Raw genomic sequence first — 26,926 nt, forward strand, 5'->3', positions numbered from 1 at the left:
TTAACGAGAAAAGAGGGGTATAGAGCCAAGGGTGGGGGTGGGGTATATTTTCCCACTGTGCTGTGCTTATTGCAGAGTTAGGATTTGCAGGCTAAGGGTGTGGGGGTTGCAAAACTGAGAATATAGGCAGGGAAGGCGGGGATCAGGGAGCCTGGAATCGAGTGAGGGGTGGGCAGAGGGGTAGCCGAAACTGGAGTGGGGAAATTTTGTTCTCCGGAAAGCTGGGATGCTTTTCAGGGATGAAAATCGGCCCGTTCCGAAAGGGGAGGGTTGAAAAAGTTGCTATGGCGGCTGCCAGCGTCCGATACCGATAAGTTGCAAGTTTGCCGCTAGTGCTGTCTGATATATTGACTAATATTTGCGATCCACGGAATTGTTCATTTCGTAAGAAAATGTATTCGACGTGATTTCGGCACGTAAGTATCTGTAATAAATAAGCTCTGGTGTAAGATTGTTGTGATAGTCTCTCTAACCTATCTTGAAAGTTCAAGGGTTGATGACAGAAATTTCAAGATCCTTGCCCTGAATATCTGCAACTAGATTACTAATTACATCAGTTTCTGTGCTGGGAACTGAGAATATTCATAATCAATATTCAGCACTCCTGTATCAACCCTTTATGGGCGAGGGCTTGCGAAGTCTTATCATGTATCAAGTTTAAGTAGTATAATAGGTTAGCAAGTTTTTGACCTGTATTGAGATGACACAGCTTTGTAAGTACTTCAGAAAAATCTTGGTCATGAGTTTTTCTGTCAGATGACTCCTTTTTAGCCTGACCTCACTTCATGATCCCCACTACATTCTCGGTACAAGTTTATTTTTATAGTGGTAAAACGAGTTTAGCTTGCTTGCGCCACAATATCCTCTCACTTTTTAACTTTTAAATTTCCTTTTGAAATCCATCAAAAGCACATAATTGCTCCTTCAATGCATTTGAGTGTCAACTTGTGGTCACTTTACAACTTTCCAGCCGATGTTCACGAGGGACTGTATAATTTTTTATCGTATGAAACAGCAAGTGCTTTTAGTGAACTCTGCGTGTTCTTTTCTTTAGTGAGGACACCAAATGTGTTTTTTTGGACACAACTGAACCAAGATGTATTCTCTGACAACTTCCTGATAGGTTTTCTCTGTTAGACTTTTGTCCAGCAAATATGATGCCCTTGAGCGCTGATTCTGTAAGATCCCATGAGAAAGGGAATAAAGCCTCCGTCGTCTTAATTGAAGGAGTTATAACATGGACAAGTGTCTGTAGAAACAGATTGGAATCACTGTAGCAATAAATAGTTCCTGTCTTGTCTGAAATATTTCCACTTGCCAAATCCTATTTTCATCTTGAACAGCGTCCATGCCAAATAGAGATGTCACTTACCTGGCGACATCTCTTGTTAACATTCCGCTCGCAATTGATCAAGGATTGACAATAGCCTGATCATGAACGTAGTCAATCCTTGATACATAATGGACGACTCCATTGCGGTCGCTCGCAAACGGAATGCAAGCAAGTGCCAACTTAGCTGAAGACACCTCTAACTTAAGGCACAACCTATACAGTGCAACAGAGAATCAAGCAGCTATCTTCAGCTTAGCATTGAAAGTAAATACAAGAGCCAAGATTGCAGATCTTTTCATGTGCGAGCTCTTACTCTCAATTACCTATCATTGTCAATTTTTTTCGAATGCTTTACCTACTCATTCTCATTGCTGCTGAACTCCTCTATACAGAAGAATTATATTTATCAGTACAGCTTATTTAAAAGTAATTATTTTTTTCTTGAAAATTAATCAGTACAGTGGTGCATTAACTACCCGACAAATTGTGGCGAGGGCCACGTCAGATATTGAAACCACTAAGAAAATATAGACTGAAATTGAACCATTTTAGGCTCTATTTGTATCTAAAAGCACATGCTTGGACAATATTCTACTGTAGATACTTGCAAAACATAGCTGTATAATGGAGGGGGGAGGGGGGGAAAGGACAGAAAAACCACATATATTCTCAGTTTTTGCAGGAAAAAGCCGGTTTTAGTCCCGTCAGCTACTTTGTATTTGACCATACACTTAGGTAATCTTAACTATATCGGATAACCAGGATCTTACTGTAATTTGAATTCAATGTAGGTATTGAGAATAATTCTAAGAAAAACCACCCTGTTTTAATAGTAAGCAGTATATCAGGAGGGGTAGTGCTTATACCTACTGATTTCAAAAAAACTTAAAGGAAAGTATATATTGCCTCCCAATTAACGCTGTAATTTTACATCATTTCATTTCTCAAAGATTTAAGAGTAACATACCTTTATAGCCCAAAAAACTTACATTTTGTACTTGTAAAATTTAGCTAATAGTAATGAGGAGTAATGCTTAAAATTTACCTTTTTGCAGGCAGTCATATTGCAGCCTCAGTTTTGGATCTTCAGCATTTGATATGTGTCTACTGAAACTTGAATATTTCAATTCACTCTCAATTATCTCCTAGCTACTCAAAGTAAGTATTTTTGGCTGTTCTGTTCAAATGTTTTTCTTACTTGCCTAAGTGTGTGGGTTTCTGAGTAAATCATTGTCTCTTAAGTTAGGTATATTTGATGTAAGCTCACTTTCAAAATTAAGGAATAGCCCAATTGTTTGGTAGTTTGTAACAATAACAGTCCCTTTTTCATTATATTCAGTGAAAACAAATACAAGAAATTGAATGACCCTATTTTTTGTATAAACTTGCAGTTCTTGATAAGCTTACCAAAAAGGGGAGAGGCCTTCAAAGTCAAAAATGGACTATGGATCTTTCTTGACAGTGAATACCAAAGTACTCTACTTCACAATGTTATTTTTACACGTATTCTATGTAAATTTCTCTCGGTTCTAGATCAAATTGTCTAGTATTTCAAGCACGTTGTGAGCAAAATATTTAAGTCATAAATTGTAGTCTCAAGATATTTGGAAAAAATTTACCAAAAAAATTCATCACCAGTAAGTCAGTGGCACTCAGTTTCTGAAAACACAAAACCAACTAAACTTTTAGGAATTTTTGTAGATTTTTTTAATGCTAGAAAGCAGAGACACCCAGTTTTGAAAATACCAAAAATGAGACCTGTTCAAACAATACTTTCGGCAAACTCTGATGACCTAACCAAGCTGGGGAAATGGCATTTCCTGATCGGCTGAACCCAGCTTTAGGCATCGTTTTGTGATGTCACCAAGTGAAGGAATCATGACTATTCTGAAAAGTCCAGGTGTTTGTTCAGTTTTCAGCCTTGCTCACTTATTTTACTCTGTATTCTTCCCTTTAGTTTTTACACTATGTTCATGCGAATTTTTCTTTAATGGTACATCCTTGTTTATTCTAATTTTTCTCAGGTGATAATGGTGGCACAATGAGCTCTGGACTGTGCGCGTGATGCAGTCCGGGCGGCACGTCAGCTCAGTATCTGACTTGTACGCTGGTGACGAAATCTCTGTTCTCCTAGAGGAAATTCGTGAGTTAGAACCGGCAGCGTGCCGGACTGAGGATATCCAAGACTTCGAGATTGCGGGGAGTCAGACAGGGGCCAGTGGGGGCCGCACCACTGGTAGTCTAGCCGAGCTTGACACGCCAGGCGATGTTAAGACGGTTTGTTCCTGGGACTCGCACGCCAACTACACGCACCCAGAACATGATGGATCCCCATCCCCTTCAATTATGTCTGATGTCGTTGTCTATTTTGATGACTCTTATCTCAAAGGAACCAAAGGGTTCATGAGAATTTCATTAGTGGTAAGTTATTTTTCTGTTCTGAGACAGGAGCAAGATAGAAGTAGAAAATATGAAATTAAAAACTCCTACTCACTTACTATATTCCGTGAAAAATCCATTCCTTTCCAGGATAACTCGATCATTCAGTTCTTCAGAAAATATTCTGAATAATCTCCTTGTATTCATCATTGCCAATGAAAAAGTGCTAAAGGGAGTTGTTCAGTCTTGCTAAATCAAAATACACCAATGCTCTCTGCCTCTTCTAAACAATTCAAACTCGGTTAAATTCCTCGTATTTTTGGTTAAAAATTACAAGTAATTTCTTTGAATTTTCAAATATCAGACTTGACTACAGTGTGATGAGTAACCAATGAGGAAGTGGAAATATCAGTTGCTACCCTTCATGACGTAGAGTCTGGCCATAAATCTGAGTACACTGGGAAGTTCCTACTCTCCTGTGACAGTAGATGAAAATTGGAATCAATAGAAATGTTAACTAAGTAGGCAGTTGTTGAATTCTCATCCTGCAAGGCTGTGAAAAACTGTGTATGCCTTTCTCTGGTTGATAATGCAGAAAACAAGAGGATAATCTCAGATTGGTTCAAAAAGAGGTGATAAATTTTGACCGAATTGTTTGATTTTTCTTTTGATTCATTATTTGAGACTTTTTGTTTGGAGGCTTTATCATTGAAAAGCTAAAAATAGAGTGACTGTACCTCAACTGAAAAAAAGGAGTTTACTCAATATTTTGGCTCAAAATAAATGAGAGCAATAAAAGCAGCAGGTTTTTAAAGATCAAACCTTCTTAAATAATCCAGTTCTCCTACTAATTTTTCGTCTCTTGATCTCTTTTTCAGTGTACCTCCGTTGCCTGTCTTCTATGTCTGATCACAGCAGGCACGGCAAAAGTAAGCCTTTTTATGCTGCCTATGATCGGACGTATACGGTTGATGGTCTTCGTTACAATTTTTAGTTTCCTAGTCGTATCTTTAGTCTTGTTTCTCGATGTGTCGCATATTGTCCATCTGTTCCCATTCAACATGAGTAAATTGGTATGTAAAATAGTAGTTTCCTATTCTCTTAACTCTTAGCATTTTTTTTTTTTTTTTTTGCAGGGTCAATAACATAACTAAGTACATATTGTAACGTTTATTTTTTGCACTGTCCCTTTTTCCTCGTATTGGTCATTCCTAAACTACATAATGCCAAATTTGCTCCCTCTGTAAAACTCCTGAACACTTTTCCAAATCTTACAGATCAAAACAAAGTGCAATGCTGTCCCAGACCTCTCCTCTCCGATATTTTAGTGCCCTTTGCAGCATCCAGCTTGCCTGTTCCTTTGTCATGTGACTTGCGCGTTATCTATTTTCCCAGAGACAATTGAACTTTCTAGAACCAAAGGGTGGAATATGCAACTATTTTGCTACCAAGACTACCATTTTTAGTACCCACTTCATCAAAACTACTGAAAACAACAGAAAAAATTACTTTGAAAACCCTGGAAAATCTACGCAAAATCAACACGTAGCACTTTGCTTGGTACTCTCCCCTACCCAGTCCCATCCCTCTATCACTGGTAAGACCCCCATTCCTTCTGGTAAATTGTGTAATTTAGGGATGGTCTCTTGGGAAAATAAAAGAATTGGACTAAGTTCATCAGAAAGGGTGCAATCGGCATTTCTGGAAAATAGTCAAGGGTAGTTTAAGTTTAACTTAATGACGTTTTTCTGTGGAAAACTAAATTTCAGCAGCTGTTGCCAAATTTCATTGCACAATTTTTTTGTTCACAAAAAAACAATCATTCCATTTTTTTTTGTTTTTTTTTTAAAGTTTTAAAGAAATTTCCCTGTGATTTACAGCAAAAAGAATATAAAATTCGAAAATTTTGTACATTGTTAGAAATCTGTTCAACTTGTTTCCTCGGAAAAAATCAATTTCCTCAGTTAAATCTGGCAACAGCTGATATCACTTGGTTGTCTTCCAAAAAAGTAACTGGCCAAAAACTGTTTTCCCCTTGCAAACATTGGGAGAAACATTTTCACTTTGTGAAAGTAAGGATCAAAATTTATTTTTTACACTGACTCCAACGAATGAATCCAACCTTCAACTTCAAATTTTTCACTCTCAAATCGACGTGGGTTTGATCCTCTCTACTGAATTTGTTGAAATTATTTCATGAATAGGAGGTAGAGGATCACAAGTAATTTTACAGCCTAAAATTGATAGACTTTTAATGAAATTCTCAGTGTGATAAGAATAGAGGATCTTCCATACATGAAACTTAAGAACATGTGCAGGTTGTTACTTCAGAATACATTCTTCTGCATACAATATTCTGCGTACATTTTCTCTCATACTCTAACTCTAAGTCCTGACTACTGTAGAAATAAAGACAGAAAGTTGAATTTTTTTAGCCAATGTGCGTTAAAAATCAGTATAAAGCTGTTTGCCTTTAGAAATAAGTCCGGCTGTTAATAAAAATTAGCAAGGGACACTTTGCGTTTAACATGAAGAGCTAGAGATATTTTAAACTACCCTTATGTCATATTGCATGGCACACCTGACTTGAACTATTTTTCATTTTCAGAATGCGTTCCTGTATGTCAGTATTAGCACACTCTACCTATTAAGTTCATCACTTATTATTCACCTTTCACACTACTACAATGAAAACTATGCTTGGATACCTGAGTCTACTATACATAGGTTAATAATAGCAGGGGTGAGTGTTTGACTTTGATTTTGTTTTTGTTTTTTGCAAACTTTCACCATTCAGGCTGAAATGACAATTTTTAGAGGGAAGGGTGAAAGATTTTCCAGCTCGCTCGCAAAGGAAAAGTCAAGCGGCTGGGCCCAGCACCACATTATTAGCTGCAATTTTGGAGGTCGCTCTAGTGGCAAAAAATGTTTTCCCTCAGGGAGAAATCTGTAAGCAGGTTTTTGCTAATAAAACTGACCAATCACTGTAAAAGGAAGAACCTGCATCTGTCAATGGATGAATGATGCATGTAATGGGGCCCGACCAAGAAGTTTTTTTATGGTTGGACCTGCATCCAACAAGCTTCAGGCAATGCTATCAGTCTGACAAAAACCACTTTGATCTTTATAACTGTAAAACAACTCAAGCATATCACTTTTTTTGCCATTAATGTGGTTCTATTTTGTAGAAGTGCTAATCACATTAGTAACACGAAATTTTTGCACTCACCTCTCTTTGCAAATCCATTGTTTAATGAAACCTCTAATCCAGAGTGAATCAGTATGTGCTATTTAAAGAAAGAAAAATATTTTTTTAAGAGAAATACAATATAAACATCTAAAATCTTTTCAAGGTAACTTTCTCAAGGTGATCGGCCTTTCATTTACTCCGGAAAATTGTACATCCTTCCCCTTAATATGATCGTTCTTGTCTTAATAGTTAGAGACAAGAATTATTCGCTTACCAAAGGTTGTGATTTGGCAATAACCCTAGGCAATAACTGCGTGCTACCTCAATTATTGTGATTCATTGAAACTTGACCAAAAAAGATCTTCAACGGCCCCTAAAAATTGAGTCCAATGAGCCAAATGGCTCCTGAAACTCAAATGTGAGTTCAGAACATCAGAGATACTCATTTAAGTAGTTGTACCAACTTTTCAATTTTGAATTAATTTGTACCAAGGCCCCTTCTCCAATGGATGGTGGTGCTTACCTTTGTGCACATTCCTTTTTACATATTGACATGAAGTTAAAAAATCAGGACCAAGAACAAAAAAACAAAACAAAAAAAAATTTGCATTGAACAGAATTTAACAGATAAGCATTAGATAGCATATATAATTGTAAGCAAGAATCTGTATGAAAAAAGAATTTTAAACTTTTTTTTTACATGATTTTTTTCAGTTTTGAACTCACACTTTTTCACCTCAGTTATTTTTGGTTCTTGACGTTATTAGATAATAATGTTTGACAGTCTAGTTTGCTTAATCATTGAACTTGGTGTTCCATTTTGATTGCAGCTTCTTGGTTACCTGTGTGCACTCGAAGCTTTGCTCTTATCGCTTTTCACGCGCTGTGACGAGGAGCAGTACCATCCTGTAGGTGAGGACCCCAGTAGTATAAATTTACAAGAGCGACACTTCTCTCCCTCCCCTGGTTACTCCTCGCAACATGGCAACAAGATGCATCACACAGATTCGCAGCCCTGCTCGTCCAAAGCCATGGACTCTTACCGCAGCATGAACAACGCATGATAGGGACACTTTGCCAAGCAAGTTTCCGTGATAATCTCGAGTCTGAGGCTCTTGCCCTAGTTGTACTTGAGGAATAGATTGTTCCTATATTCCCTCGACTAGTAGTGTCTGTTGGAAGGTAAGTTTCAGTTGTATATACTTTTTGCTAAGTTCAATTTGTACATATGCGCAGGCTGCATGGTTGTCTGTAAGAGGTTGCCACAGATCCAGAAGTCAGATGGTTCATGAAAAGCATTTTTATAGGACACTAATATTGAATTTGTCAATCGGGTATCAAGTTTTGAACAAACTGTGAAACAGAATTGAAATCGAATTTGGCAATGAACCCATTAGATGAAACAATTAAAAATAAAGGTGTGAGTAAAGGTTTTGTAAAATGGTCTTTTCCTAATCCATTATTGGATTCTGAAAGTTTAAAGATCATTTTGAAGAACTGCCCTCTTGAAGTTTAGAAGGATGTTCTGTCAACTCATACTATTGCTTTTGGTAAGCAGGTTAGTCTTTCTGTCAGAACGTATGCACTCAGTAGATTCAGCAGCAACCTAACCTAACTCTCAGCTCCAGTGGATCTAATCTTTACAAACATTTCTCTGATCTGTGACTCACCGCAGATTCCCTCTTTCACTCTTAATAGGAATTTTAGAGGAAGCGCCACACTGCACAGATAAAATAATTCAAGTCTAAGTGCACATATGTGGTGCTCGTGATATTTTGGCCAGAAGGTGACAAATTCTCCTAATCTAACACGAAGAGCTTGACATTTTTGCTGCTCTTTCAGTTTAAAAAGAAAGCTCTTTTATAAAGTTTCTGAGGAAACTTGATTTCTTTGGTTTTGTACATAGAGCTTGTCCAATTTAAGGCTCTATAAACTTCAATTATTTTTATAACACGTTCACTGCCTTGTCCGTGTTTTGGCCCTGCATTTAAGTCCCCAGGGTAGTATCATACCGTTTTAATTATCTTCAAAAATTAACGTCACAAAAAAAAAGAAAAAAACCAGAAAATCAACATTTTGCTCTGCTGCATTAGGCCTGCAATGTATCAGAGCTCAATAGCAGTTTGGGAGCAGCAAAGGTAGCAAAAGCACAGTTCTGCAGATTTGATCAATGATTTTTTGGCTATCAAAATAGTCGACCCTTGTATTTTGCACATGAATGTAAAGTAGCTTCTGCGATCTTCGGCAACCTTATGAAGAGAGGTTCAAAAAATATACATTGTGTCCTCCAATTGATGAGAATTGTTTTCTCGGTTTGTAAGAATAATCATGAACCCTGCTGCAATGCTCTACATCGTGCATTAGGAGCTTGTTCTCTGCAAATTCTTGCGATGAACTATGAATTGGTCGAATTTCACTCTTAGTTGTTGAAAAAATTTTATCTGCGTTTTTTTTTCTCTGCTTGCAATATTTTGCCAATCAAAGGTATACCTCCTCTCTAGTCATAACTTGTTCGCTAAAATGTACACGTGAAGTTATTTTTTGCTCTCACATGGTCGCATATTCTCGTTATTAAATATCTCATGAATCTCAATCACCAGTATTATAGACGTACACTCTTTTCTGTTCTCACCCTTACTGCCTCTTTGTTGCCAAACTCACTCATATATAATCAGTTTATCCTAGCTTTGGAAACGGAAAATGTAATCGTTAGATTTTTAGAGCTTCTCCCAAAAGCCTTGATTTTATGAGGGTATCTGTTCAATAATTTTTTTCTTTTATCGATCCTCGTTCAAAGATAGAGCAACGATTTTGAGACTCAGAATTTTTTACAAGTGATGTGCTCTCTGCATTTCCCTTGCAGTTTTATGTGGGGAAGAGTTTTTCTCAAGCACCTTCTCATCTTGACCTCAGTCACAAGTGAATTAAAAAAATACACTAAAAAAGTAGCATATTAAGTGCTTATTTGCTTGAGCATTCGCCAACATAATCTATGATCTGAATGCTTGACTTTATCTCTCGTTCATATTTATTCTGAGTCAAAGCTATGGGTAATGTTTAATCTAATGCCAGCTATGCACTGTGATTTAAGTGCATATCGTCAACTAGTTCAAATCAGAGTTGCCAATAAATGCAGTGAACTGATCAAAATTTCTCAAATATTTTGATATTGCAACGGTGTTTTGTGCCTGTGTTACTGTTAATGCCAAAAGCTCTTCAAATTTTTTGATTAGTGAAATAATAAAGATACAAAAAAAATATAAATTTGTTTCTCTTTAAAATTTAATGTTTCATATACCTGATACTCAGGCTTTGAATAAGAAGCACCTTATCTGCGAACAAAGAAGCATTGTTATTAGATAGTGCTGGAAAATCAGCAATTTTTCCCTATTCATCCCAGGCACAATATGCACATTTTTTCGCATAACCTGGCAACCTTGATAAAAAGGCAAGCATTCAAAATTTCTAGGTGGACAACATAGTCAAGTTTAATTCCGAGAGGGTCTAAAAAGTATCAGAAATAAAGCAGGAAAAGTTTAAAAAAATGTAGATTTTCAAAGGAACAAGAAATTGTTTTTGGAAATCCTTAAGGTTTGCTTAATTTCCCTGAACCACCAGTTCTTTGAATACCTTTAACCATGTCCTTTAGATTAATTGAGCCTCAGTATTCAGCACATTGTACCTCAGCTAATGCTGAACCAAGCCCTTGCTTGACATAAAGAATTGCTGCTATCCTGTAGAAGTGAAAACAATTTTCATCCTAATTCACATTCAATGCGTTGAAGGTTTAGTTTCACTGAGGACCCTCTCCTAGATTGTTGTGTTACCCTCTTTTGGAAGGAAAAATTTGGAGAAAGTACGAATTCTCTGGAAATTTGATCGGGTTTTTTTCCTTTCAACTCTTGAAAAACTTTTATTTTTAATTTAATCACAATTACAAATAATATTCCGGGATGAATACTTTAGTGAGAACAATGTGGCACAGTTTGAATGCTAGCACATTGTCTCTCTTTACCACAGTAGTTAGGATTATAGCGGGTGATTTAAATGAGCTTTATCATCATTTTAATCTCTTCCAAAGTTTAATCTCAATTCCCAAGTTTTCTGCACCGAATGGCAACCCTGATTTTAACAGTACTTCACCTCAAGAACCCCCTGCATTGCTTTAATGAATAAAAAAATGAGGATTCTCATCTTTGATTAATTGATCGTTTTTGTGTGTCACAAGTTCTTTAACCGGATCCAATTTTTATAGGATACGTGAACTGTTCAAGAGGTACCAACAAAGAGGTTAGGAAAGACATTAGTCATTGTTAAGAAAGCGCCAGGATAATTGTTTGTTTCCATGTAGGTATGTTGATTTCTTACTGAGAAATTTTTTACTACTTGGTGAGTGTCTTGTAAACTACCACTGGGAATAAGTGTGTTTCATAATAACTATCGCTGTGCCGCTCTTTTATTTTTATATATGACATTATCAGCTCTTAAGTGTAATTGTTTATTTTAATATGTCCGTCCTGTTAGGAACAAATTCTTTTAGTCAAATTTATCCTTGCCCTTAATGTTTTAAGGAAAAAATTCTACTTAAAAACTGGTAAATCATTTGCAATTTGGCAAAAGTCTTAACTTGGAATGCGATACCGTCGATAGCAACATTAATCCAGTGTCCAGTAAGGTTAAAAACTAGTATTAGATTGTCACGAAGGAGAGTTCTTGAAGCACGTAAACGGTAACTCTATAGAATTAAGGAACTAGTCCTGGTTTGATATTAATTTACCAGCTGGCAAATCTCTATCAAGTGATTACTTAGCAAGCTACTCACATAAAACAAAGGACATTAGAAGAACTAGCATTACTGAGCTAGGATAACACAAGTTTTCTAAACCTTGAAAATAGTTCTGTCTTTAGTTAATATTGGAACCTTAGTCGACTATTTTCTAGTTATGGGTGTATCTCTTGGTAATTTTTAGGAAAAGTATCTTTCGAACTGTACAAAAGGTCTGACAAGTAGTTTCAGATAGTCTTCTTTTTCTCTCACCAGTACAAGTTTCTTTTAAGCAAAAGATCGAAACGAGAGGTTAAAATTTTTTGAAAACCAAGAGAAATCTTTCTGAACATTCCAAATCAAATGATAGCTCAGCCCTCTAAAAATCCTGAAATGGGCCGTATTTCATCAAGTTTCCAAAGTCTCAGCGAAAAAAAGGAATGTTTTTAGTTTTAATAGTAAGAGAAAATGTACATATGCCAAAGTTACCAAAATTTCCTACGTTTTCAACCCTTAGTCCTCTGTTCAATCTACAACCCTTTACAGTACCTACTGTAAATATTCAGATTCAGCAGCCTGTACACATGCTTCTTATAGATAGAAGGGCAAAGCCCCACAGTCGCCCCAAATTATTGATTGTGTTGAACAAGTTAACTGCCGATCAGCAAAACTACGAGCTATATTTTTGGAAAGGATTCTGAAAGCTTTTGCACATTGCTTAATTCCATCTTACCGTTGTTTAAGAATAATTGTGTATTTTTTTAAGTGCCGATATTCATGTCATTGGTACCCTCCCTTGACTCCGTGTAACCGTCTTTTTAAACGATGAAATTTATCAGTAGTGAAATTTTTAAGATATTAAGTGTCCATTTTTTCTATTCTCACTATTCTGCTCTCAAACGTTGGTGCTAGTCAATGGAATGAAGATATCGATCTCCCTTTTATGGTTGCTGCAACTTATACCTAAGCCTAAAAATTAATTGATGAAGAAATCGTCGAGTTTCTGAAGTTTATGTCCATACAAATGGACAGTTGTGGCTCAGAACTTCATCTTCAGGTTGAACTTTAAGCTCCAAAAGTCTCAAGAGTTGTGCCTTCTGTTCGGAGGCTGGGACTTGAAGTGGTGGTCAAAATCTCCTCCTGGCATGCAGAAGCAATTGTTCCGCTACTCAAGGAAAAAAGCATATCACTGAAGAAGATTGAAATTTTATGGTATTGTACTTTTTAAGTTTTGTGCAACTGTTATAAATTAAACGTGGTTGTCAAAGAGAAAAGCGATCTCAATGCAAAAAATTCCTTTTCTTTTTGACTGGCACATGAGAAGTGATAGATGTGATGTGTAAAGATTTGTCATCAATAATGGGTAAAGTGCCAAAAAGTTGATTTCATAGTACGCTTTTCTTTATTTTTGAAAGTGCTCTAGAAAACAGCACTGACGCTCTCAGACGTTACACTCGTTACTCTAACATGTTGAGGGCACTGAGCTCGTAATACAGTATGCTTTCCTCGGTGCGTAGAACGAAATACCATGGGCAACTCATTTTTAGATTTTTTGGCACCTAACATGTTACCGATGATAAGTCTTAATATGTTGAAGGTGCTCTCATAGGAACCTTAAATAATTTATCCAATATTTAAAATGATATGACGAAATTTTAGTAATGAGGTGTATTAGTACGTAAAACATTAAAATGTTAGTGGAGCCCCTGGGGAAAACTGAAAAAAATAACAGATCATGAAACAAATAAAATAAGTAGATTCAGTAATTAAAGTAAATATCAATATTAATAATTATCTCATATTACCATTGTAATCTAATAATACATAAATAGCAATCCTGTTTACTGAGTCTTGTTTCAAGTATACAGCTTCGTTTCAAGATTGCAATATTAGAGTTCTAACTTTCCAAATTCAAATAATAAATAAAAAATAAAATTAGTAGTTTCAGTCGTCAATATGAAAGTATCTATTATAAAATCGAATTGATAGATCACAACCCTGTATCCTGAGTCTTGTATAAATCATTTAATTTTGGTTCAGTTTGCAGTTAAAGCATGTGAGCATGCGGAGAAATAGCTCAAATCCTAATGACACAAAACCCTGCTAAAAAATTAAGGCGCACTGCTCCTCTAACGGCTTTCTCTGAGTCACTGAGTCTGAATCATCAAAGCCGCATCTCTCTTCATTGACAGAATGAATCCGCTCAGTTTAATGTGATGAAACCCGAGGATAATTAGACCCGCTATAAATTTTTTACTGCTTCAATATTTTCCTCCGTGAATTAATACACTATCATTCTTAGAACTGGATTGGTCCCATGCAAATCTCTTAAGTCGTATTTTTCTGTCCGCGGTGATAGAGGTAACTCATCACGGTTCCTCTCATAAAATATATTCATTCAAATGATCGTCCCAGGGTCAAAATATCATTATCTTAATTACCCTATTGGTAGCTAAACTTAAAACCAAACACTTTAACCATAATGTTTTAAAAGTTCCATTTCTTTTTTCCTCTTTTTGAAGAGAAAAGATCAGGGAAAAGCGTTTATCAAACAATATCATAGTTTTCATGAGACTAGTTTAAAAACACTATCTACGACAATCAAATTCTATCATCCTATCTTTAGCGACCTACGTTGTTGATCCGCATCCGTTTTATACTTTTCCGCCATCCAGCTGATTTTAAGCAAGCTGTCAAAGCGCAGGAAGTGTCTTACATAGCTGTGTTAAATAATTGTTTTCCCGTCCAGGTTCTCTGGAATTGTCTCCAGAATTTGTGTCTTTTTTAATCGAGAGCTGGCAAAGTTTGACCACAGTGAATTGATCATCCCCAAATATCCTGTGTATCAGAAAAGGAATACTGGTCTCTTTTTTAAAAACACCAACATCAATTTATTATTAACCTCATCCTTTCTTAATATCTTGTTCAAGCAAGTGAGACATTATCTATTTTTCCTTTTCAAAGTCAGAATAAACCTGTCTTACCCTCTTTTTTACATAGATAATTATGTACTCATAGTAATCATTTATTTTGCATAAACGAACTATTGAAACAAGGAGTTTTAGTGTTTAAGAGCCTTAGAATGGACGTTCACATCTTTAATTTGAAAATTGTTTCGTTTTCGTTATTTTTTTTAAAAAAAAATTGCTAAGTTCACTCCCTAAGCTAAGGTATAACTTCAAATCTTAACTTTTAAAAATAAAATGTAGAAAGCATGTCTGAAGAGGCTTATTAGTGTATTTTTGTCGGATGAGTTTGTGATCTATTCTCTGCGGTGAAACCCTGTTGAGGCACTCCGAAGTATCAATGATAGAATGATTTAAATGCAAACCTATCAGAATGTGCATTCTATACATTATGTACCAACTTTAAAAGCGGTTCTGTCTTGTCTTTTTGTTCCGCTGATTTCAGATCGATTATATGTATTGATTAAAATAAAAAATATTCCAAGATATTTTTGTTTTGTGCAATGAGAATGAAAAATGCCCTTCAAAATCGGTATTCTTATCAGATAATAATCCGCCGCAGCTCAAATTAGAAGTTCTTTTAGTGGAATATTTCAGAATGTGTAAACCAATCTTTTGTTTGAATTTTATCAGCTCAGTATATAGTTTGGAGCTCTAAACCCAAGATTAACCTTTAATTTGAATTTAATTGTAATTTATTTTGGATTTGGGGAAGTTTTGACCTTTGCCCTCGATATCAATTCACTTGATTTCAGCTGCAAACCGTCCCTTGCTATTCTAACAATAATTATCGCACAACTATTTTTGATATCCATCAGTATTGTTATATGTTCTTTTCCCTCTTTGGGATACTTGCTGGTTCCATCTGTCCAATGTATGATCTGATATAACCCTACGCACTGTACATTTTCCGTATACCCGTAACTTTAAGGAGGTACTAATCGTTACTCAATTCTCGAAACTGTCAGCACAACTTAATTTTCACAGTTACCAATCTTTTTTACCAATCTGTGTTTTAAAAAATTGACCACCCTCGTTTATCCCATTCAATTTGTCAAACCAAGGTGCCTGGAACCAAGAATAACCGACAAATACCAGCATTCATCAGGGAAAAAACTTTCCAGAGAAAACCATAGAATTCAACTGAAAATTTGTGTCGAAACCCAAATTTTGTCTTTTCTCTTTGATCCGAAACTATATCATGGTTCCTCCAACTTTGTCAAGTGCTTGATTTGGAAAAAAATTATGGCCTTGAAAGTGCTTGACTTTTTGAAAGGGGGTTGAAAAGTGCTTGAATTTTATTCTTCACTAATGATTGTCGGCAATTAATTCTCTCTGGTAATAAAATAACAGAAAATTTTACATTAAATAGATTGCATTGATCGACATCTTACTTACAGAAGAATTTGTGATCTTACTTTCAAGCAAACTAGAAATTGCTGACGCAAACTCCTGATATAAGGAAACAAGGGAGCGAAAATGTAAAATTGTGTGTTTAAGAAAAAAAATTCGGAAAATACGTTGAAAAGTACTTGATTTTCTATGCTCAACGCTGCAAGAACTATGTATATTGTTTATGAATCAGGCCACCTGACTACCTGTGTTGTCTGAGCGTTAAAAAATTAGCTGAAATATTTAAAAAATCAATATCTTCAACCTCTTGAAAAAACACTAATTTGCTTCAGGAGAAAGTGTGGAAAAGCAGTTGAAAACCGTGATGTATTTCTGGAAACTTCCTCCTGAAAATCCAAGAGCATCAGAAAATGAAAAAAAAAATGAATATTAAAAAAATCCAGGCACCGTGCATCAACTCCATAAAAATCTGAAGATAATTAATTAAAATTAGGTACTGGTTTGTAGAATGAAACCATCGAAAATGCAAATGTAAGTTCAAAAATACGTTAATGACATTTTTGAGCATTAGTTAATCCGTCCCTAAAGAGAGACAGTGGAAATATTGTGCAGAGACTTTCTGAAGAAGCATCTTTCAAATTATGTTTTTCTTACTTTTGTCTGTAAATGTATGCAGACATGCATGATACATGTATCATTGAATATGGAGGTCCTGGAACGAGTGGCAGATTTTCCTAATGAAGAACTTCAATCCCTGTGAAGAAAGTAATCCCCCAAGCCGAGACATGTCTGGAAAGGTCCCTGAAAGTACTCTTCCTTTTGAATCATATGTACATCGTAAATTTTTCTTGAGCTATTCATATGACAAAGGTTTTACTTGTGGTTTCAAAGCTTTAGAAAACTTGAAAGGATGAGAAAAGAAAATTGACCCATTTTCTATGTATTCCAGTAGGTACTCACAGGTTATCAAAGTTCAATTAGTTGAATCTCATGTTTTCCACCTCAACCTTCATTAAATTGACTTCACTTCGAACTGTCTGTTCTTTGAGTGAGAAATACAGCGCACTTCTCATTACTGTCGAAACAAGTCGGAATTTCATGGTGCTTTTACATTCTCGTAGAAGTCATGAATATGTGTTCAAGATTTCGAAAATGCCAAAATAGCTTGTAAGAATTAAAACTGTTAGCTCCATTTCTCATTTCCTTCCCTCCACTTCCTCTCGTACAAAGTCGGTTTGCATTATTCTTAAAACTGTGCAATCTCTTTTCTCTTTCAAGAACACATGTGAATTTGAACATCTCTTACCAGGACACCCAAAAAGTGTCAGTTATAGAACATGTAAACATCATATTTTCATCTGCTGTTAGTTACCTATGTTGTAAAAAAAAGTGCACAATTATTTCAACGTTGTAATGCTCCTAGTCAATCCCCTTTCACAAAATTCAATTCAATCGATCTCCATTATTTATGCCTGCAACTGGGTTGTAACTACCCTCTGTGCAATCAAAGAACTCTGTTGAACAATTTCCTCCTCAGTTCTAATGCTATGTAAAGTATTTTTCGAGGTCAGAGAACTGTCTGGCGCTTTTACATAGTCCAGAGCACTGAATCGCCTGCAGGCCGATTTTTCAAATTGATAAATAAAGAAGATGAAAGGGATATGGAGAGATCCTATTGGTAGAAGCAGGTGGAATGGACAAGGAGGTAGGTAATAAATTAATTAACGGCAAGCAACCTTCAAAAGGCCCTACAGTTAGACCATCATTTTCTCCCCTAGTTCATAGGAACCACCTACTTCATCCAATAAGATTGCTCCATACTCCCTGTACTTCCTTATTTATTGCTTTGTCTATAAATTTCAACAATCAGCCCACTGCATTGGTCAATTAAGTTGGGATAAATTAACCGAGCAAGGTCGTGAGAGACCCGCAACGCAGGAAGGTCCTCAGAATTATTCTACACCCCTTTTACAAAAGTTCACAAGTTCTCGGTCACTCTAAATTTCGATTTTGAAACCTGACCAATTCTTTTATAAATTACCTCCTAGGAAAATTGCTTCTTTAACATCTATCGCATTTCTCATTTCCGTATTCTTTCCCTCAAACTTAGACGAGATGTCTATTTCCTTATCCTCATCTTGCCTGTCTGGCTCTTCCATGCTGAAGAGAGGAAAATTGTAATTAGATTTCAAAAAATAATTTTTTTTTTCTTGTTGCATGGTTTTGGTTATCTTGTCCTTTATGTCTGAAACTTTAAGCGTCTAGTCATGACAGAGTACGTTTAAATCGTTTTATTTGTACTTATTGTCTACATTTTGTATTATTTTGTTTCCTATTTGTCATTGATTTGTGATGTACGGCAGTTTGGAATAATTATGAATGTGTCGGAACATATTACTGTGGTTTGAAGGATTTTGCAGACTTAATTATGGTTATTTAAATTTTGTGTTAAATGTTGATTTAATGAAGTATTTTTTGATCTAGTCGGTAGGTACTGTTTTATCCAACCCCCTCCAATTCTCTGGAATTTTCCTTTTTACCAAAATTCCATTATTATTTTTTTTTACTTTTATGATTTTTACAATTTACTATCCCCTTTTACTTCTTTTTTTATCATGTGAAGTTTCCAATTGTATAAAAAAGAAACAAAATACATGTATTTATTTTGTATACGGAAAAAATAGTCAATAATTTATTTCTCCTAAACCCTGTTTCATTTAGAATTGTTTCAACCACGGAGAGTGTCAATGCCACACTTAACAAATACTTTATGTGCCGATCTGATACTAAAATCTTCAGATTACTTGTCGCATCCTATTGGTTATTTCATGGTAGTTGTCTGCCTAATCTGTGTCATTTTCGTTTCTAGAGTTATCCTATCTCACGGAAGCTCTCCTCTGAACTTCAAATTTCAATATTCTACCTCATTTGAACTTCTGGCAATCTAGACGTACCTATCTAAAACTGTAACTCTGAATCTAAATATGTACAATGGCTGGTAGTGGTTTATCAAAACTGTTTTCTCTGCTCTTTGAGAGACATGTATGTTAAGTCACCCCCACCCCTTCCCTGAGCTTCAAATATAGATTTTCAAGCTGAAAAATAGGTTCTGATCTTCTGTCTTTTCTCTGAGTAGGTATATTTCATCTCTATGTAAATTATTCCAAAATGAATTTTCTATGGCCTCTCTCTGCAGCTCTATAACTGTACAGTGATTAAGGAAAAGCATCAAAATATCGTTATTTCGTAGGGATCTGATGTACACTTGAACTTTGACAACTTAAAGTTGAAACAAAAAGATAACAATTAAAGCCATTGAGGTTTAAACATTTTGAGATCCAAAATATGAAAACTCCGAGTCATTAAGGTTGATCTTTTTGCAAATTGAAATAAAAAATAAAAAAATATCATTTTGTAATAATGTACTTGCAGGGGTGCTAAAAGTCTCAGGCAATTAGTTCTTTAGTTGTGTTTCATTTTGCTTTTACAGCCTCTATGACTGCAAATATCTAAGACTCATTGCCCCGCACCTCCGCATTTAGCTATTACTTACAATCAATAACTGACCGACACCTGAAATAAACTTTCCTGCAGTGGCTCCGAGTTACTGAGGTAACCGTTGGAAACTTCAAGTGATAAGAATGTATAAATGAGAAAAAAATTCATTTTATCGAGGTAAAATCCCTTGGAATAGTACTTGGGTGTGCTCCCATATGAAAGGAACAGGGTACCCAGGTTTTCAAGTTAATATGGCTCTGAGTCATGAACTATACTTGTGTGGATTGCATTGAGCTTCTCACAAATGCAGTTCCCCCATCGAAAAAAATTAAATGGAAGTATGATAATTTCTCCTAGTATTCTTGGATACTGTCGAATCCGAAAATAATTCTCTTTTCCTTTGAAGTACCTATTCCGGAAAAGTAGCGAGAAAGAAGTTTGACTAACTTTCTCTTTTTTTTTTACACACGATGGCTTATTGTGAAAAATGTATAATATTTCAATTGCAACGTTAAAAATTTTCATATCCATTATTTTATTTTCCTCTAGGAAGTCTAATGTAAATGCTGCTTTGCGAATTTGTGAAATTTTTTCAGAACGAATGAAGAAAATTCACACAAAATTTCAAAAGAAACTACCGGTTAAATAGTCACCGCATCTCTTTAATCCTAGCCCTATGCTGCCGTGCTGAGGGAGAACGCCGTATGAAAATTCGAGAGTTGCCAAATTTCCCTCGATAAAACATGTATTTTAAACAACATTCTTTCATATTTTTCCTTGAAATTTTCAGATATGTTAGATTAAATTGCATACAAAATTGCCTGAAATTTTCGGAAAATAATATTCACAATTTTCCCAGTAAATTCAGTTTTATCGATGGAAACTTGGCATCGCCTGAAGGCTCTTACGGCGTTTTTTCTTAGCACGGCAGTGTGGCTGAAGAGCAGTTAGCAACGTCATAGAGAGGAGGGGATGTTCTGATAATTAAACCATAAAATTCAGCAACGCGTGCAATCTGATTAGCTGGAAAGTGTCTTAGGGAGATGTCTATTTACGGTTTTCCATTGAAACCCGGAATTCTCCTCATACGTGGGCACCCTTCTCCCTCACCGCCAGCGCAGGGAGCCCTCCGAGAAGGGGGGGAGGGGGCGATAAATTTTCAACGGACGGTCGCATCGATCACGACCAATCAGTGCATCGATAGAATCGGATCCGTTAGTGTCTTGAAGTGTGACAGCTCCGGCCATCACTCGAGTTATTTCTCTTGATTTTGAAATTTCACGACCTCTGAGAGTTTTATCCATCTCATCTAACTTACGTTCGGGTTAATAATATTAATAATAATACATCCAATTATAATAATAAAAAAATAAATCTTAAAGAAAAAAAAAATCGGAATTATTAATCCTGCCACTCGATGAAAGTTCAGTGATAGTGCCTGGCGAAGTGCACTTCACATGTATTAAATCTTCGTTCTCGTAATCTCGATTGTCTTAGCGCGGCCTTTGCTTTATCTTCATCTTTTTTCTCCTTTCAAATCATCGTTTTTTTAAATTTGAAGGGTTTCGTGTGTATACGTGGAGGATATCCTACGCAACACGACACTTTGAATACTCGTAATCAGCCAGTTTGCAGCGAGTGTAGGAAAGGTACGGTGGAATTTTTATCGTGTGGAATCAGTGTACGTAGTGTGAGTAAAAATGTTTTCAATGCGCGCATCCAGCTTGTCTTTTTTTTCTTTTTCTTTAAAAAAAATATATTTTATTGTTGCATAGAATTATACACTCATTGTCTATAAATTATTACTAAACGAGAAGCAACGAATGCAAGCTGCCTGAGCTGAACTTTCTCCCCCCTCAGTCTTGTACTGGTATTCATCAGAGCAAAAAAATTTTTGACTCAAAGTAATTGAAACATTTTTGGGATTTCTTGGCTTTGTTTTCCCCACAAAATGGTGTGGACCCAGCACCATTTCACCACCTTGTTATTACTGAAGGAGAGTATGCAAAGAACCGAGTACTAATTCGTAACTTATTTACATGTTAAAATTCTTAATTTGTGGGGGGGGGGGGGAGTTTTTGCCCAAATGGTTCACTTGTCTGGGTACAAAATCAAACACTTCGATACTACACAGTTTTTTATAAGAAAGTATCCACCTTGAATATCTTGAACTAATCCGAGTATCGAAGAACGCCGTATTACGTGTTTAATATTTTTATGGGGCACATTTTTTCGTACTGTAATTACATTTTTGGGCCCGTTCGAAAGTACAGAATACGTGTTAATTTCGTCGTTTTTCGATGTTCGAATTCGTTCAAAAGATATTCAACATTTTGAAACACCCTGTATGATGCCTCCTCAAAATACGTAAAGCACTTAGGTACAATGAACGCATCGGAACCTTTCAAGTTCTGCTGTGTATGAGTCTGCTGTGTGTATTCTGCTGTGTCTCAACTGAGAAAGTAGCGTTCTTTGTGAACGTTAATCCTCTCTTTTCGCTCATAAAGACGACATAGGATGATTCCTCCCTTTTTTTATTCAGAGAATTTCGTTTCTGTTTTGTTTATTTTTCGTTTTTTGATGGTTTTCATCTGTGTTTATTACGTTCTCTTTCTCGTTATCATTTGGTTATCATTTTATACTTCTGAAAGGCAAATTGAAAGAAGGGACGAAGCACAAATATACTCGTTTCTGGAAAAAATATGAAAGGGAATTGTTTAGTATCATGTGATCCTTTTTTTCAAGGCTGTGTCCCCTAGTAAAAATTGGGAGTAGAATCTGTGTTCCAAAATACCATAGACCTAAAGCTGGCTGTAAGATGTTCAATAGCTTCTATAGCCGGCTGCACAATGTCTTATAGCCTTTTATAGCCGATAGCGATTGAGCATAACAGCCAGGCGATAAAGTGTATGCTACATGTTACTAATTACGGATGCTAGGACTTAGTGAGTTTTTGGACTACCGCTCTATTTTTGGGCCGTAGTATCTTGATTTATTTTGCGCGGAAAGCTCCGTACTTTTGAAGGATGCCTGCCATTCCTAATATGTTGGAGCGCCTTCAATTTCATATGATACTGTGCAATACCTCTGGTGTGAAATAGTTGCTTCAAGCGCCGTGGCACGCTGCGGCGAGGCGGGCGGGCAGCCAGCGCGAAAAGCGCCTTAACGCCTACAAACCTAACAGAGATACTTCACGCATTGCGTCATGCGTGAAGTATCCCAGTTAGGTTTGTAGGCGCTGGTGCGCGCTTGTCGCTGGCGCGCGCTTGTCGCTGGCGGCACGCCGCACACTGTGGTATTTGACCGAAAAACCTGGCCAAAACCTCAATTTTAAATTTTTTTTTTTTTTTGGAAAACCAATGTGATATTCGAAATCTACACCGTTTTTTACCCCAGTAGCCATGTATGTGCCATTTTTCGAGTGGCTCAATTTCCCGCGAAGAGACCACGAAGTTACCTATTTCTCAGCGATTTTTTTGATATGTTTAGACGCGCTACTCGTCGATCAGTTTACTTCAACTGTGCGACCATGGGAGGGAAGTTCGGCGATATGCAACACATTCTTAAGGGTATATTCTACACAACTAACCACGGTATTTTCGAAATTTCTTTTTTTAGTGATTTTGACAGGAGGTTGAAAAGTGATGTAAAAGTAAACGTTTTTTTCGAATTTCACAGTCCGATTAAAAATTTCTCTCAACTGTTCTCAAGCGGTTTCAGGCGGAATGTTATAGTCCGAAGTGGGTATTTTCAGGATTCAGGGTCGACAGACTGAGGAAAACTGAGGAAATTGAAATTTTTGACTTCAAACATGGACTTTTGAGCGATTTTCACAAACATGAATGGGAAAAATTATGTCGATGCTAACGACTGAAATTGTATTTTTCCAACAGCTCTGACCCATTTAGTACCAATTGGGTGATATTCGGTCACGCAACCTGTTTCTTTGGCCCCTACGCCCTCGAAAGAGGGATATAAAAAAAAAAATTTGAAAGCGGATGGGAGGGTCACTTTAAAGTCTTGCAAAAGTGTTGAATCCGTTATCTGACAATCTCTTCGTGCATTATCCTTGAGTATAGACATATTTATGCCATGATTTACTCTGACAGACAAATTTGAGTCCATGCGGCCCCGGGGATGGGGCTTTAAAAGTGGCCCTCTGGCACCATGAAATTATGCTGTGAGGCACATTTGAAGCCTCGTAAAAGTGAGATATGTGGTTTTCTTACGAATTTCGTAGTGAAGTGCCTCACTTTGAGATGTGGACCATGGGTTAGGAAGGAACCCATCAAAATGAATCATTTTCACAGGTGCTTTCTGTCCTTACAATGGTTCTTATTATGATAGAACTCATTTTCATCTTATAATTTATCCTCAAATCATCATATGGAGGTCCCGGCACGTTCATTCTAGCACTAATTTTGATTCAAAACTGTCAAAAATCTTATATCTAGAATGATTCATATTAATTTTTTTGAGAAATGTACAATTACTCCTCAATGTGAGAGATCGGCTGTTTCGTCAAAAATTTTGAAGTGACTTACGCTGTTTTAAAAAAAAACCATTAATGAGGTAATAGAAAGTCCTTATCTCGAAAAGTAGACCATAGGTGAAGGAGAAACTCGTCTAAATGCACCGCTTCAGTTAGATTCTTTGCGTCCTTTTAAAGACTTTTTGGAGGGCTTCTTGCACCCTCTTTAAACTCTCCGCAAATTGTCATATGATGTGTTAGGTGGTTAAATTGTGCATATTATAACTTAAGAAGAAGTACTAGTTGTAAAATATTTTTAAAACTCGGCGATATCTGGTGATAAATAGTTTTGGCCAGCTTTTCAGGTCCAATACCACAGTGTGCGCCGCCCCGCTCTGTGTTATGCTCCAATATAATCTTGCGGAGTCAGCGTTTTTCAACTCATGATTTTGAACTTTTTGCACATCCTGTATGGATTATTCTCATTTTAATTGATAAAAAAATATGTATTAAAGGAAAATATAATGTGTATTTTGTGAATATTATGTTGGCTCCGTATCAAACTTAATGATTTCCAAAGCACACGAATTTCTACACAATTTCTTATAGCCTTTTATAGCCGATGGCGATAAAGTGTAAAGCCCGGCGATAGGAACTATAGCCCAGCTGCATACTTTTTTATCGCTTCGTATAGCCCGGCTATATGATTTGCTCCGCTTTCTACAGCCAGCTATATGATTTTCTATTGCCTTCTTTAGCCGGCTATAAGAATTCCTATGGTATTTTGAAACGCAGCTCCTATCGCCAATTTTTACCAGGGTCCGCTCTCCCGCACAACGTATAGACCGTGATATTACTTAAACCGGATACCGATTATTTCGGCGTTCCAAAATTTCCAAAAATGTATTACAAATTTTTTATAAAAAAGAAGAAGAATTGTCACTTTCAAATTTTTGAGGTGTCCCAACTCTTTCTTTCAATAGTCGTCGCTACTAAGAGCTGGTTTCCTTAAAGCCCAAAAATAAGTCGACTAGCCCTCTTTCAATCTACCTTTCCTTCTTGTTTATTATTTTTTTAATTTTACTGTTTATATCTTTTTATTGATTTATTTTTGTATTCTTTTTTCCCTTCTCAAAGGTGCCGTTTAAATCAAACCGAACAAGAAAGTGGAACGACCCTCCGAGGCTCTGACCGGCTGATTTTGTGCGTATCCCGAGTTTCAGTGACTGAGACGTCAGACGTTACTCCCACCGTAACGTCCAGAATTTTCTGAGTTGTGACTCACAGAGTTACTCTAGTCGTGCCGTTAGGAGTCACTTTAGTTATGACGTTAGAAGTTGTTCGTTCATAACGCCAGGAAGTCCCGTCCGCAAAGCCTGGAGTTACCCTGGACGTCAGGAGTTACGGTATATACCCCTTTAGTGACGTCTGATTTCTCACGGCAGTGAAGTCAGGATTACGCTGGTTGTAACATCGCAAAAATTTTCTCTGTGACAAAACTTCCGGCTGCGACGTCAGGAGTTACGGCACCCAATTCATGACTCTAGGAGCCAACCTTGCTGTGACGTCGAGAGTGGTTCCGATTGTCACATCAAGAGTCGTCCGGGCTTAGACGTCTGGAGTCGTTTCGGATGCCATCAAGAGATATTTGGGCTGTGACGTTGAGGGTTGCCTAGGCTGTGACACCAGAAGCCAACCTTGCTTTGACTTCGAGAGTTGTTCCTGTTGTGACATCAAGCGTCGTCTGAGGTGGAACGCCTGGAGTTGTCCCGACTGTGACGTCAAGAGTTATCCAGGCAGTGACATCAAGAGTCATCCAAGCTGTGACACCAAGAGTCATCCAGGCTGTGACATCAAGAGTCATCCAGGCTGTGACATCAAGAGTTGTTCCTGTTGGGACATCAAGCGTCATCTGAGGTGGGACGCCTGGAGTTGTCCCGACTGTGACATCAAGACTCATCTAGGCAGTGACATCAAGAGTCATCCAGGCTGTGACATCAAGAGTTGTTCCGGGTGTGACATCAAGAGTTGTTCCGAGTGTGACATCAAGAGTTGCCCCGACTGCGACGTCAGTTGTTACCGCGGTAGTGTCGTCACGTAAGGAGCCCCTGGTCGTGACACAAGGATGGGATTTCTGCGGGCGCTGTGGATCCTGACGTACAAGAACGTGCGGTTCCGAGCGCGGCACTGGCTGTTCACGGTGGGCGAGGTTGCGGTGCCGCTGCTGCTGTTCTACGCGGTGGTCTACGCCAAGAAGTCCTACCCGACGGTCTTCGGGCAGAGTGTGCGCAAGAACGAAACGTTCTTCCCGCCGGTGAGCGAGCAGACCCTCTTCCAGGAGCCCTTCCTGCAAGGCACCCTCCACCTCCTCTACACCCCGCCCACCAACTTCACCACCGAGCTCATCCAACTCGTCGCCGTCATCCTCAAAACACGCAGCTATTCCAGTAAGTAATCTGTTCCCAACATTTCGTATTTCCCTGAGACCAAGAGGCCAGGGTGTCTACAAGTCCGGAATTTCCGAAAAGTCCGGAAATAGTACTGATTTTTTTAAGGGCGGTCCGGAAGTACTGAAAAAGTGCGGAAATTCCGCAAAAAGGTCCGGAATTTTTAGTCATTTTTTGTCATTTTCAATTTTGAAATTTGTCTAATTTCGTCAAATGGAGGTACTGAAGAATTTTTCTGTTGGAGGAGGTACTGAATTTCATGAGGATGTACTGAAAAAGTACTGTAAAAGTACTTTTTTTGACCAGCCTGTTTTAGTAGACACCCCGGAGGCCCTTCACCGCCTATTGGCGGCAGCGTTCTGATTATTTAAATTGATGGACAAAACCATAGACAAAGAAGACATAGGGAGTTTGGAGCAATCCTTTTGGTTGAAATTGGTGGTCCCTACCGACTAAGGGAGACAATGATGGACTAACTAAAGGGTCTCTCGTGAGATGCCGTCAGTTATTGTCTATTACCAACT

General features: G+C 37.2%; 2 protein-coding genes across 4 annotated transcripts; both read left to right on the top strand.

The window, feature by feature from the left end:
* Positions 1 to 60: 60 nt before the first annotated feature.
* LOC109038647 (uncharacterized) lies at positions 61 to 11,386 on the top strand. 3 transcript variants are annotated; one of them, XR_011900019.1, is made up of 7 exons: positions 61 to 416; positions 2,389 to 2,491; positions 3,358 to 3,754; positions 4,591 to 4,785; positions 6,321 to 6,455; positions 7,733 to 8,084; positions 11,158 to 11,386. XR_011900019.1 is itself a non-coding variant. In XM_019053773.2 (6 exons), the coding sequence occupies exons 3-6, from the start codon at positions 3,398 to 3,400 to the stop codon at positions 7,964 to 7,966; spliced, it is 921 nt and encodes a 306-aa protein (XP_018909318.1). In that variant the 5' UTR covers positions 61 to 416; positions 2,389 to 2,491; positions 3,358 to 3,397; the 3' UTR covers positions 7,967 to 11,386. The 3 variants fall into 3 exon arrangements, 2 of the variants coding, with proteins under 2 accessions (XP_018909318.1, XP_072157460.1); XM_019053773.2 differs by having other exon boundaries at positions 7,733 to 11,386; XM_072301359.1 differs by lacking the exons at positions 61 to 416; positions 11,158 to 11,386 and adding an exon at positions 523 to 713 and having other exon boundaries at positions 7,733 to 10,265.
* A 14,694-nt stretch (positions 11,387 to 26,080) lies between these two features.
* On the top strand, positions 26,081 to 26,402 carry LOC140224771 (uncharacterized; the record flags this gene model as incomplete). The annotated part of the gene is given in 1 exon segment (XM_072301362.1): positions 26,081 to 26,402. A coding segment is annotated over 1 exon segment (322 nt), but the record flags the coding sequence as incomplete, so codon positions are not given.
* Positions 26,403 to 26,926: the final 524 nt, after the last annotated feature.

The sequence above is a fragment of the Bemisia tabaci genome, chromosome 6, assembly GCF_918797505.1.
Source record: "Bemisia tabaci chromosome 6, PGI_BMITA_v3".
NCBI lineage: Eukaryota > Metazoa > Arthropoda > Insecta > Hemiptera > Aleyrodidae > Bemisia > Bemisia tabaci.

Excerpts from the sequence above, each read along its gene's own strand:
- LOC109038647 (XM_019053773.2), top strand. The coding sequence starts at position 3,398 with ATGCAGTCCGGGCGGCACGTCAGCTCAGTATCTGACTTGTACGCTGGT. Across the intron at positions 4,786-6,320 it reads CATTCAACATGAGTAAATTG|AATGCGTTCCTGTATGTCAG; the intron begins GTATGTAAAATA and ends TTTCATTTTCAG. Across the intron at positions 6,456-7,732 it reads ATAGGTTAATAATAGCAGGG|CTTCTTGGTTACCTGTGTGC; the intron begins GTGAGTGTTTGA and ends TTTTGATTGCAG.